We start from the raw sequence: 12,961 nt of genomic DNA, 5'->3' as shown, positions 1-12,961 counted from the left end.
TAGTTCCAACTTTGGATCCCCACCCTCGCTTGCAATGACCATCAGGATCGCTCTGGAGGTCCCCCCATTCCCCCCAAAATAGAATAGATAGTCAGAGAACAACAAGGAAAGCTTAGAACCAAACAGGAAACGATCAGCGTGGACCCACATATACCTTACTAGATAGGACACAAAGATTAATTACTCCTCACTAGGCGATGGAGGATTTCTCAGCACACCCTTCCTAAAACTGTTCTGCACCTCAACTGTTGGCAAAGGCCTTGTTAGATTTATAAGCCAGTTTAGACTATCCTAAAATCTACCAAGTTCAGCAAAATTATGCGTCAACACAATAAACTGCTAAATACTAAAATGAAAACAGACATGAGACAGCTGACTAGCACCCTATAGCCACTTTATACACAGAACCGGCTGCTATGCATCTTAAACTAAAATTGAAGGGTCAATGAAATAGTCACAGGATGTGGTTAAGAACTTGCACTGTTATAACGTATTGATTACTCAATGCCATGTCAATTAATTCCATAATGTTGTAAATTGTTGTTGTGCTGGGGCTTCTAATTGATCAGGACGATATTCTGCCAGCTCTGCCTTCAGACCAGAGATGGTCTCCCCCAAGAAACTGCTGAATTTATCTGGACAATAAGATGCTGGACTCTATGCTTGGTATATGTTTGCAATGAAAGAATCTCGACTTAATTTGAACTGTAATACTGCAACAAGGTGGAGGAATCCACCATGGGGGGAGGGCACGGGGAGGGGATTGGGGGATTCCCAGAGCCTATGAAACTGTGTCACATAATGCAATGTAATAAATAATTAAAAAGAATTAATTGGCATGTAGTGGTAATATCTCTGAGCAATGTGATATTTCAATAAGTACATACATTATGGGATGATCAGATCAAATCCAATCTGCTCTACCTCTGGACGTCTTAACCATCCTTTTTCTGCTTCCCCTCTCTATGACTATGATAACCACTGTTATGCTGTATTTTATAAGATCAGTTGTTTCAGCTTCCATAGGTAATGAGAATATGCAAGATTGTCTTTCTGCACCATATTTCATCTAGCATAACATTCTATACACTTAACCTTGCCCTCTATGATACTTTCTGAAATGATCTATTTATTTTTGAAAGTTTGGTAAATGTAAAGCAATAACTTATCCCAGGATGAGCACAGTTTCTCTGCATGTAGACAAGTCAAGGTTTTGTAGCCCCCCTCCAGTCAATATGGTTTACATGCTTGTCACTGCCGGCATACGCCATATGGGGCTCTCGTTTAGAGTCACACTGGAGGTTCTGTACATTGCTCCCTGGCAGTGGATCCTCTCAGTGTTTTCTGGATCCTGCATTGACTTTCTTCATCTCTTGCTTCAGCAGGGCACATGATCCAGTGGATTATTGAATGTTCATGGTTGTATATTTACCTGTTTGAAAACAATTTCTTCCACCCTTCTATTTGACTTATAGTTTGACAGAACGTAGAATTCTATGTTGGAAATGTCTTCCATATTCTAAGTGAATGCCATTGCATACATTCTAAAATATGTTCTTTTGTTACTTGTTATGACTTCATGGTTAAAATTTCTTCATTATTTTCTTGGAGAAAATTCAGCAGTTTCAAAGGATAATGGGTTCTTAGCACTCATTTTTAAGTAGATGCCAAGTACAGAAATGATCATAAATTGATGTGGAATCCCATTTACAATAGTGTATTTGGAAATAAGAAATTAAACAATTCAAGGGTGAATTTTTTAGGTAATCCTATGTAGGAAAGTATGAGATTGGAACAGAGTAAATACTGGTTTATCTATAAGTATTTCTAATACATGTTCATGAGGCTCCAAGGAGGGTAGAAGTAAACACAATATTTCTGTCTTGTTTTGCCTAGCGTATGTTTACATTTCTAGTCCATTTTTGAGACATAAGTGTTCTTTGTGGGAGAAAAGCAACATTTTCCAGTTATGAAAACAATTTTAATAGCCTTCTTAATGAGATATATTGCTTAAAGGAAGATGTAGCATAGACTAACTTACATATCATAGCTATTAAAATAAAATATTTAATATATATTATAGTGGCAAATATTTAAAATCTCTACTTGGTCTAAGTACCTTACGTAATTTTCTATTTTTATTTAAAAAAATCTGGTAAACAAATTTTGATAACTGCCCCCTGGGGAGCAAACAACGATAACATTTCAAAAACATTGCTTATTGGGACCATCATGCCTTTCCCCAAGTACTGTTGTGTTTAATTATGGGTCAGTGTTAATTCAGAAGTGCTTATTCAGGCTGGTTTACTGTCAACAGTAATTAAATATTCTTAAAGAGATATGCTTTGCCTTTTATTTTTTGGCAGAATTTCAGTGGTCCATTTAAAATGTACAAGATAAGGTAGAAAGGGCAGTTTATCTTTGCAGATGTGTTCATTCATCTGAAATGTGTTATAAAGTGAATTGGTATAAAATATTGTTAATTCAAATGAATAAATTTGAGTCCCTGTTCAACACCAAACTCTAAATTAGGTGCCATATATACACAGTATGACATATCAGCAGCCCTAAAGTAGTAAAATACTACTTTGATTTCCATTTTACAGATGAGGAAATTGAGGTAGAAAAATAGTGAATAATTTGCCCAACCATGTAGCTAGTAAAACTGAAGCAAGGTTTCTAACCAAGATTTCTCATTGAAAGCATGGGTTTCTCTATTCTTCACTGTATTCTCTGAGGCAAAGCATGCTGAGCAAGCCACTGATGCTCACTGGACAAGCCAACAGCAGTGAACAGTGCTCTTTGCTTTCATATAGTTGACGACATACTCTAAGAATCTGGGATTGGGCAGTTTTTATTTATTCTTAGAAGAACTACTCTTAGTGTTCTGATTTCTCTTTGCTCCATTTGTTGGTTTTTGATTTGTCTTTCCATTCCAGCCAGCTTAAGGGGATTCCAGGGATTTTCATCACTGTCAAAATGTATGATTTCTTGGGCAGAGGTGAACCACTCCTAGAATGAATCATTCCAAGGAAGGGAAAATAGAATTAAATCTACGATGTAGACAGAAAATGTGTTATCACCCCTAAAAAGAGCCCAATGTCTCTGTCTATATTTCTGGTTGTTTTTCTTGGGTGTCTTACTAACACAAGGCTCACGCTGCATAACTTGCTCATATGTTAGGAAGGGGGGATACTATATACAGAGAGAAATGTGAGGATAACATAGGCAGAAATGTCACCTAAGGTGTGCTTCCATTCTGAGTTTCCCCTCAGAATGTATCTCACTTTGGCTGTCAGCTAATGACTGATTAACCAAGAAAGGGATACTTCAGCATGATGCAGAGCACAGGGAGGCAATTATAGAGCCAGGCAGGGGCAGTTAGAATGAGAATGTGAATGATAATGACAGAGTCTCTACTTGCTCATCCACCTTGATGATTTTCTTAGAGACCTTGATGCTGAGTCCTGGTGTGGGAGGACTTGAACACTCATTCCTGGTGTCACAGTAGGTCTTCAGAAAGAAGAAATGAGGTGAATGCAGAAGAGACTGAGCTTTTCTTCAGGAAAATAATCATTAACTGAACACTAGCAGAGCTGACAAGTAGGTAACTTTAGTTTTAGAGGTGTCTCAGCATGTATTTTGAAATGCAGATTTTTAAAAAGTAGTTTGTCATATTTGCTAAGAGAATGAGTCAGATGTGTTTGTTGGCAAGTTACATATGCTTGTTTTCACATGTAATTTAAGAGGTTATGATAAATGTACATTCTAAGAGCACAGGGAATCTCATTAGTGACTGAAATTTTATAAAACTCAGGCTGAATGACTGAAAGGTTTTTGAGGTCTGTAGTTACTCCAATGATCATTTTCTGAGCGCTTCGCCCCACAGGGAGCAACCAGTGGACGGCAACTTCAAGGGCTGAGCAAAGAGCCAGGAAAATGAGTGTGCTACGGAGCCCCTGTTGAGTTCATGATAGAGAAGAATTGGTGACTTTTGGGAGACACTTCCGATGATTTGGTGGGGAAGGTAGTTCCTTTACAGACCATTATGTAATTGGGTAGTAGAAACAGATTGTGATTGAGACTAATAGCAAAAGAGCAGGTAGTTTGGTTTAGTGATCACAATGGGTCAAAGCACTACTTTTTAAAAAATATTGGTTAGAGGCAGAACAGGAGGCCTTGGAGAAGCATGGGGGCAATGAGGAGACAGGGAAAAGGGGAAAGGGAGCCCTTAAATTGCTAGCACAATAATACTCTAGAGAGGATTTACCTCTAAAAGAAGTATCTAAATGAGCATATTGCTGTTGGACTCAAAGGAATGATAGAGCATGAAACATAAGTCCTTCAGAGGACTGACAAGCTGAAAGTGATATAGCAGCCACAGACATTTATGAACTGGAATTGTCAGCTCAGCCCCTTCCAGGGTTAAGACAGCTGAAAGAGTCATAGCACTTTAACGTTAAGCATTTCTCAGTATCTGCAAACTTGTAAGTACTTTGAGTAATTTTCTCCAAATTAAATACTAACTGTATTGCTGGGTACTATCCTGTTGCTTTACAGAAAAGTAAGCCATGCAACGAAAGCTTTCAAGGTTTCACAGCTAATGTTATGGAAACCAGTCTCTGATCACAATTTTGAATCGCGACACTGTAACTGTCAGTAAAATAATTGGGGAAGTTCATCACCTCAGGTCTGAAATGAGAATTCAACAATGTCTATATAACTTGCTTATTGTAAGAAAATGGCTGTTATCTGACTTCAAAATACTTTGATATGTGATGCCAAGTTTGTATGACTGAATTTGAACTACACTGAAAATATCAATTTCTTGGTCATCTATAAACATGTAGGAAGTTAGGGTGAAGATGATCAGAATATAATCCAGGGCAAAACTCCAGAAATGGCTACCGAAGTATTCAACATTCTTGATTTCTAATTAAAATTAGATTTTTAAAACATTAGCATAATAATATATCCTGATAAGCATTTGATGGTGAAACCAGAGGCTTGTTAAATAGGTAATGAACGTTCATTAATGAATTTAGTGATAATTCAAATTTGTGAATTGGTTATGATACTTCAGAAATACTGTCTGCCCTAGCATTGAGATATTTCACCCTGAATCAATGGGATGAAATTTTAGACCTTCTCCTCAATTGTCTTCAGGCTCAGGACATTCTGGAGAACTCTGGATGTAAGATGACGATGACCAGAAGACTAAACTTGGCCTTTAGAACACTCAAATATTGATTTAAAAAAACTCTTCTATGCAAGATGTGGTTAGAGGGGTTTTAATACTTTTTGTGAAACCAAAAGGGGATTTCATTGGTGTTTAGAACATGTTATGTGATCTATTTGGGGTCAACTTTTCAATAAGTGCTAATATAACTGCAGCTTGTATATGTTGAAAATCTTTATCTGATTTTTTCAGTGGAACTTGATACAAGGTGGAAGATTACCCACCTCTCAGCCACTCCAACCTTCAGTGCTTACTGTGATCTACTGAGGTCTGTTTGTATTGATAGTGATTGGTTTAGGTCAGTTCAAAATATAACTGAGTTTTCTTTGTAAATTCACTTTTCCATTTTTTATAGAAAAACATTCCTTACCTTCCGCTTAATATTTCCACCCTTACCTCTTCCTCTGCAACCTCTGCATGTCTGCCAATTTTACTGAGACATAGGTGTAGTGAAATGGGTAACTGTTCAACTCTGTTCATCTTTCTTCACTAACCACCGCCAATAAAGCTGGATTTGGTTTTAATAATGTTCATACATGTGCTTCTTTTCAAGTGTTCAAATGTGATAGAAGCAAATGTGTCACTTTATAGTTTATATAGTCAGTATGTTCTTGATTTGTTTCTACTAATGTATCAATTTGTTCACTTTAATTCCATATAGTTTTCTATTGAATGACTAAGGTTCACTTTATTTGGTTGATGGGTATTGCACCAATAGATTTGAGTTTTTAATTACAAAAATTCCATAGGTTCTGGGATTTCTCTTCTTCCCTTTTCCAAATCCTCTCACCCTACTAATTTTTCCTATGATTACAAAAATATAGTCCTTCATAAACAGTGAAAAGTCCATCATTCTGCTATGTAAGTGTACCTTGACATTGTAAGTATGTACAGTGGCAGAGTCTAGCATCTTATTGTCAGGATGCATCCAACAGTCTCATTAAGAGTCTATCTTTGTTTTGGAAGTAGAGATGCATACTGGATTATATCCTCACATATGGATATAAATCTATTACATAGTTACTATATATCCCCTAATGTGAAAAGTCGTAAAATAAAATTAACCTGAAGAATAGAAAATTTACAACAGGAAGTTAAATGCCACTGAATAACTAATGTATGGTTGAAGAAATGAAAAAGATAATACAACCTTCTTTAAGCAAGCAATGCTACTGTATGATCTATGTGACACTGACGAAACAAACTTTTTTTGAAGAAATGACACTAAAAATATCAAAATCCATGAGATGCAGCAAAAACAGTATTGAGAGGAGCATTTATAAAATCAGTACTTAAATATAAACTTATGAAAAAATGATTAAGAGACAAGAAATGATTAAAATCGCAGTAAGTATAGATGAAACTGAAACTAAAAAAAAACCTACAGATTTCAACAAAAACTCTTAAGAAGATGAGCAAAGCAAACTTTTAACCAGACTAGCAAAGAAAAGTAGAGAGAAAAATCAAGTCAAATTAGAAATGAAAAAGAAAGTATAAGAAACTAGTAAAGTGATCTCTTCCTGCTGAATGGCTCCTTTGAAAATTATGTGATGTCCTTCTTCAATTCTTAATGTTTTTAATGTCAAAGTCTATTATCTGATATAAGAATGGCTCCAACGGCTTATTTTTCCTTTCCATTAGCCTGGAATATCTTCTTCTATCATTTCAGTTTCAGTTTCCGCATATCTTTTGGTTAGATGTGTCTCCTATATGTAAAAAAAAGTTTTTATCTTTTCATCCAGTCTGCTAATCTACATTTGAATGATGGGTTTAAGCCTTATACATTCAGGGTTAATGTTGACAGGTAGTAATTTGGTCCTGTCATTTTAGCAATAGGCTGTTCATTGATTCAGTTGTCTTTTCTTGTTTTTTTGGGATGTTTTCTACGTTTGACTTTGTGCTTGGTAGGTGGTATTCCTTTCTCCGTCAAGAGTACATCTTTCAAAACCATTGAACTTACCAGGACAATAAGATGCTGGATTTTATGCTTGGTAAATACTTCCAATGAAAGAATCTCAACTGAATTTGAACTGTGGTAATGCAACAAGGTGGAGGAATCCACCATTGGGAGGAGGGTTTGGGAAGGGGTGGGGGAAATCCCAGTACCTATAACACTGTCACATAATGCAATATAATTAATAAAATAAGGGAAATAAAAAAAAGAGTACATCTTTCAGTATTATTTGAAAGTCATGTGTGGAAAAGGTGGATTCTTTGAGTTTTTTTTTTTTTTTAACTGGAAGAATTTTATTTCATTTTCAAAGACAAAGGAAAGCTGTGCTGGGTAAGTTATTCTGGGCTGACAATTGTTTCCTTTTGGAATCTGGAACATGTCACTCCATTCTCTTCTGGCCTGTAGAATTTTCTTTGAGAGGTCAGCAGTGATTCTGAATGGGGTTCCTGTACATGTTAACTAATTTTTTTTGTATGTGTGTATTTAGAGATACTTTCCTTATGTTCAACTGAAGAGAGCTTGTTTATCATGTGTCATGGCAATGTTTGCTTTTGGTCAACCCTAGTGGGAGTTCTGTGTCCCTCCTATATTTTGTTTCCCAAATCTTTTTCCAAATTAGGAAAGTTTCTTTTCATTTCATGGATGTGAATACATTTTAAACCCAATTTCTCTTCACCTTCTTAAACATTCATAACTCATATTCGACCTTTTAATAGTGTCCTTTAATTTTTGAATATTTTCCTTAGCTTGACTCGGTTCCTCTTCCAGCTTTTTGATTGTTTCACCATTGTGACAAGAAATATCTTCCAATTCTGAGATTCTTCTGCCTTGTTGATTCTACTATTGAGGCTTTCCATTGATTTTTTTTTTTTTTAAAGATTTATTCATTTTATCACAGCCAGATATACAGAGAGGAAGAGAGACAGAGAGGAAGATCTTCCGTCCGATGATTCACTCCCCAAGTGAGCCGCAACGGGCCGGTGCGCGCCAATCCAAAGCCGGGAACCTGGAACCTCTTCCGGGTCTCCCACGCGGGTGCAGTGTCCCAATGCATTGGGCCGTCCTCAACTGCTTTCCCAGGCCACAAGCAGGGAGCTGGATGGGAAGTGGAGCTGCCGGGATTAGAACCAGCGCCCATATGGGATCCCGGGGCGTTCAAGGCGAGGACTCTAGCCACTAGGCCACGCCGCCGGGCCCTCCATTGATTTTTTAATTTACTCATTATGTCCTTCATTTCTGACAGTTTGGCTTGATTTTGTTTTACTGTTGCTATTTCTTGTGTGACATATTCCTTAAATTCCTTGAACTCCTGTATGTACTTCTCACTGTTGTTAAGAAACTTTATAACAGGTTTTTCCCCCCTGAATTTTGTATCCCACATTTACTTGATATGTTCTTCAGTTAAGGCTTTTGCTTCTTTTTAGGGGAAGCATCAGTAATATTTATTGTGCCTCTGTCTCTTTTGCTCTTGGTCATTGCTGTTCTGGTTATCAGATTCTTCTCCTTAGGGCAGGTTTCTAAACTGTGTTGCCCGCTGGTCTTTAGGTTGATTTTAATGATTGCATTTGATACCTGGTTCTTTGCTTACAGTTATTTGTGCCACTCCCTCCAGGGAGTTTCAGTCAGGCTCTTGGGTTCGGCTTCTACCATGGTCTCCATAGCCGCAGCTCCTGGCTCACCACTCTCCACCCACTGTGATCCTATGCTGTGGTCAGACCATTGTCTGCACAGCCTTTTCCCCACTAGCAGTTTGAGCAGTGTCCAGGATTAGGGGAATGCCAGCTATCCTATATCACTGGGTTGTCAGTGATGTTGGTTCTGCCAGAACCTCCTGGCCATTAGGTCTGAGGATCACCTGGACCTATTTTGGGTGGAACTCATAGAATGCCGAGTTGGTATTTTCCCTGTGAGACCAGTGGAATGCACTGAGCCAGAAGTGAGTTCTCTTTTGACTCAATACCTTTGCAACTAGTTGTTCCTTCATACCCACTGCCTTTCCCTCAAGTATTCAAAATGACACCTGATCTGACACTGGTGAGGGTCTGGGCCTGCTGGTCATTAGACCTAGGGGACCACCCAAAACTATCTTGGGTGGAACCCAAAGGACACCAAGTCAATACTGTTTTCCCTGTGAGACCAGTGCAATGTTTTGAGCCAGATATAAGCTTGCTCCTGGCTTAGTGTGTGCACAGCTTGCTGTTGTCCCTGCAGTCCCAGAAACTTTTCCTCAGTACACAAAATGCATCTGATGTGGCACTGGTGGTGGTTTGAGCCATGAAATTCACCCTGTTTCTGCACTTTACTGCTTATTCTCTGCCACTCCATTTCTGCTGTGGCATAAAGGCACCCACCAGTATGTGTGTGTGTATTTGATTTTTTATTGTTAGTCTCCCTCTAGTCCTCACCCTCTTAATACATGGAATATGAAAGTAGGACTCTCAATTGTTTTGTGTACACTAAAATCCAGAACACTTCCTGGCATGGATTTTGTATTCTACAAAGCATTTGACGAATCAAGTTGCCCAATGTATAGGCTGAGACTCATGAAATTCAAAGTTATTTATGTCATTTAAATCACTTAGATGATTATGGAAAAACAGTATGGGTTTCAGATCTAACAAATTACATTGGATATGACCTGATACATTAGCAAAAAACTGTTTAGAAACAGCATTTGAATAAAATACAAATAATTTTAATAGTTATAAAATTGTCTAGTTTTTTGACAGTTGTACAATATGCCAACATTTAATCTTTAAAATTTTATTTATTTTTTTATCATATTAGTTGATTAGGGTACAAAGCGTCAAGGACGCTTTGGGTAAGACCATTGTTTCCACACTGATACCAACATTTTTTCCCCCTGTATCTGGGGTCAGGGGAGAAACAAAGGCAGAAGCCCCACCCAGCCTCCCACCCATCCCAGGTCCCCAGTGTGAGGCATGCTCTGTGGGTCCTGCTCAAGCAGTTTTGATAGTTGAACAGTTTTGAATTGCTGTCAATCTCGCTGTTCCAAGCACAATGAGACCTATTCAGAATCCACTGGCTGACATAATCTCTTCATGGTTGTGGTTCTGAGAACAGCAGTTCAGTTGGATCTCCAAAGAAACGTCGTCTGAGGTGATCCCAGACCTGATTCTTGTGTGTGCATGACAGTACAGGGTCCAGCACTGTCCATCGCCCCAATCAGCTTATGCACATGCTGGTGGTTGCAATTGCTGTTTTCAGCCCTGTCTTCCACACGAACCAATGGGTGTTGCAGTCCAGCTCGATCCTACCCACTTCATACTCGGCCCTCACGCAAACCAGTGGGAGCTGCAGTCTAGTTGGGGTGACTCCTCATAACCCCCACCAGGCCTTTTCCTACCCTGGTTCCCATCTTGCCAGTATGCACCTCAGACTTGTCCAGTCTGTCCCACATCTCATTTAGCTCTTGTACATGTCAGTCGACATTGAAGCCTAGTTCAACCCACCAACCCTACTATCCAGCCCACACACATACTGGTGGGTGCCTTTCTGTCTAGCCACCCTTGCCCCTGTCCTAATTTACGTGCTGTCCAGTGGGAGTGGTAACCCCAAGGGAGGTGCCCACTATCTTCCTACTAGGCCACTCCCACTCCGAGTGTGCAGTCTCCAGGTGGTTCTGGCATTTAACTTGACAGATTTAGCCCCCAGTGTCAGCCTCTCTCGGCTAATGCTGTGGCAAAGCCCAACCAAACCTCACCCACTCTAACTTATGCTTACACCAGTTGGAACAGTCAGCCCAACCTGGCTTTTCCCTGATCTAGCTCACATGAGGCTCACGGGTGTTGTAGCTCTGGTCTGGTCGGCCCTCAACCCAACTGACACTCTCCAGTGGGAGTGACTGTCCAGCAGGGGAGCCCATATTCCTCCTGCCGGCTTTGCCCCCTCCCTCCTTGGTTCTCACATGTGCTGTTTGGGCACTGTGGCCACACCTGGTACAGCTCACCTCACGTTGGCATTCTGTAATGTGTACTGGTTTGTGTTGTGACCAAACCTGGCCCGACCCACACACTGTTCTGGTGCTTAGAGTTGTCAGTGGGTGATGTGACCTGGCTCAGCCTGGTCTGCCCCCGACCTATGCCAAATGTATGCCAGTGGTCATCTTTCTCTGGCCTGGTCTGGGTTGTTCCCTATGGTGGTTCTTGCTCTCACCTGCAGGGACTGTGTCCTGAATGAGGAGTTTCCCAAGCTTCTCCATCAGAACCTCTCCCTATGACAGATATTGTGCATTCTGTGGGTCCATAGACCAGCCTTCCTTGCTGGCCTTCAATCCATTCTGGTTCTTACTTTTGGATCTCATCCCAGCCAAGGCTCATCCATATGCAGCACTGCTCACACATGGCTCAGTAGGGGCAGACATCTAGCCTAGTCTTTCCTACATCTACCTAGGCTCTCCAGAGAATCAGATGGTGTTGGCGTCTAGCCTGGTTAGGTGTGCCCAGCCCTAGTTTACATTTGTGCCAAGGGAGATTGCAACCATATCCAGACCAGAACACAGCCCCCACTCTAGCCCCTGCACTCTCCCATAGGAACCCCAACCCAGCAAGGGTATACTCTCATAGCTCCCAACTAAGCCTATTCCCAGCTCTAGACTACATGCATGCCAGTGGTTACTTTGCCCCTCACCTGTCTCAGCCCTACTATCCTTGGCCCATGCAGACCAGTCCGTGTAAGAGCCTAGTTTGGCATGACCTGTCCTCTATCCTGATTTCTGTTCTTTCTTGTGGGTTGAGGTTTGCTTGGCCCTGCCCTGTCCACCCCCTTTCAGTTGCAGCTTGGCCCACCCCACATCCTATTTTAGAATGAACTCTCGGGTGCTGCTGCCTTGACCTGCCAAGACTGTTGTTGGTTCCTTTACCCATAAATGATGGCAGATTCCATGGCCACACCTAGCTCAGCCCATTGCCACCCAAGCTTGCAAGCTAACTTGTGGGACTTCTATTTCCACAGGGTTGGGTTTACACCTCCCCCAGAGAATCTACTCCTGGACCTGGTTCTCTTATGTGCTGGTTAGTGTCTTGACCCTGCCAAGTGTGAGCCATCCACTATTCCACCATCCAGTCAGGTACTGGTACCTATCCCTGCCAGACAGGCCCCCAGCCATAGCTCTTGTGTGGACTGGTGTGTGGCAATCAGTGATGCTCTATGCTAGCAGCCCATCTCAGGATTCCTATATGGCCTGGTGAATCAGTATGGCCAAATAGGTCTTATAGACTCCCCTCCAAACCACCAGGTCTCAGTCCCCATGCTTGCCATAAAGTTCCAGGATCCTGTTGGTGGGAATCACCCAGAATTCATCCCTCACCTGCACTCACGTTGGCCTTATCAATTGGTGTCCCTAGGTAGGAATTACATATCCTAAAAACCCCAGAGCCAACCGCCACGTGGCCAGCAAGCAGAGCCTGAAACCACTTGGTGCGCTGACTACCCAAAACCCAGGACTCGGTCAACTGTCTTTTGGCAATGACTTTGGTCTGAGTTCCCAACATTGTGTCTGGCCTGGCTGGGGAACCCCCCAGAGCCACCACACTGCAGGGAGCTGCTTTTGCCCCAACTCCATGTCCCAAACCAAAATTGTTTAATTTTTAAAAGCTATTGAATTACATAGTTATCTAAATTTTGAGAACTATAGAGATGGGGAGAATGAGAGCTCTTATCCATTGTTACATTTTTCAAATACTTGTAAATTTTGGGTAGGACCATACAAGACAAAATTGAGGAACTTAATAAGTGTCCCTGATGTG

General features: G+C 40.6%; 1 protein-coding gene across 1 annotated transcript in view; it reads right to left on the bottom strand.

The window, feature by feature from the left end:
* IMPG1 (interphotoreceptor matrix proteoglycan 1) overlaps positions 1-12,706 on the bottom strand; it is a 123,379-nt gene extending 110,673 nt beyond the window's left edge. The window contains exon 1 of the mRNA XM_058669552.1: positions 12,533-12,706. Coding sequence (XP_058525535.1) covers positions 12,533-12,706 — 174 coding nt within the window. The remainder of the gene's footprint in view (positions 1-12,532) is intronic.
* Between the last annotated feature and the right edge of the window lie 255 nt (positions 12,707-12,961).

This window comes from Ochotona princeps, chromosome 1, assembly GCF_030435755.1.
Source record: "Ochotona princeps isolate mOchPri1 chromosome 1, mOchPri1.hap1, whole genome shotgun sequence".
Lineage (NCBI taxonomy): Eukaryota > Metazoa > Chordata > Mammalia > Lagomorpha > Ochotonidae > Ochotona > Ochotona princeps.
Note: the sequence above shows the minus strand (reverse complement) of the source record. Positions and strands in the feature narration are given on the sequence as shown.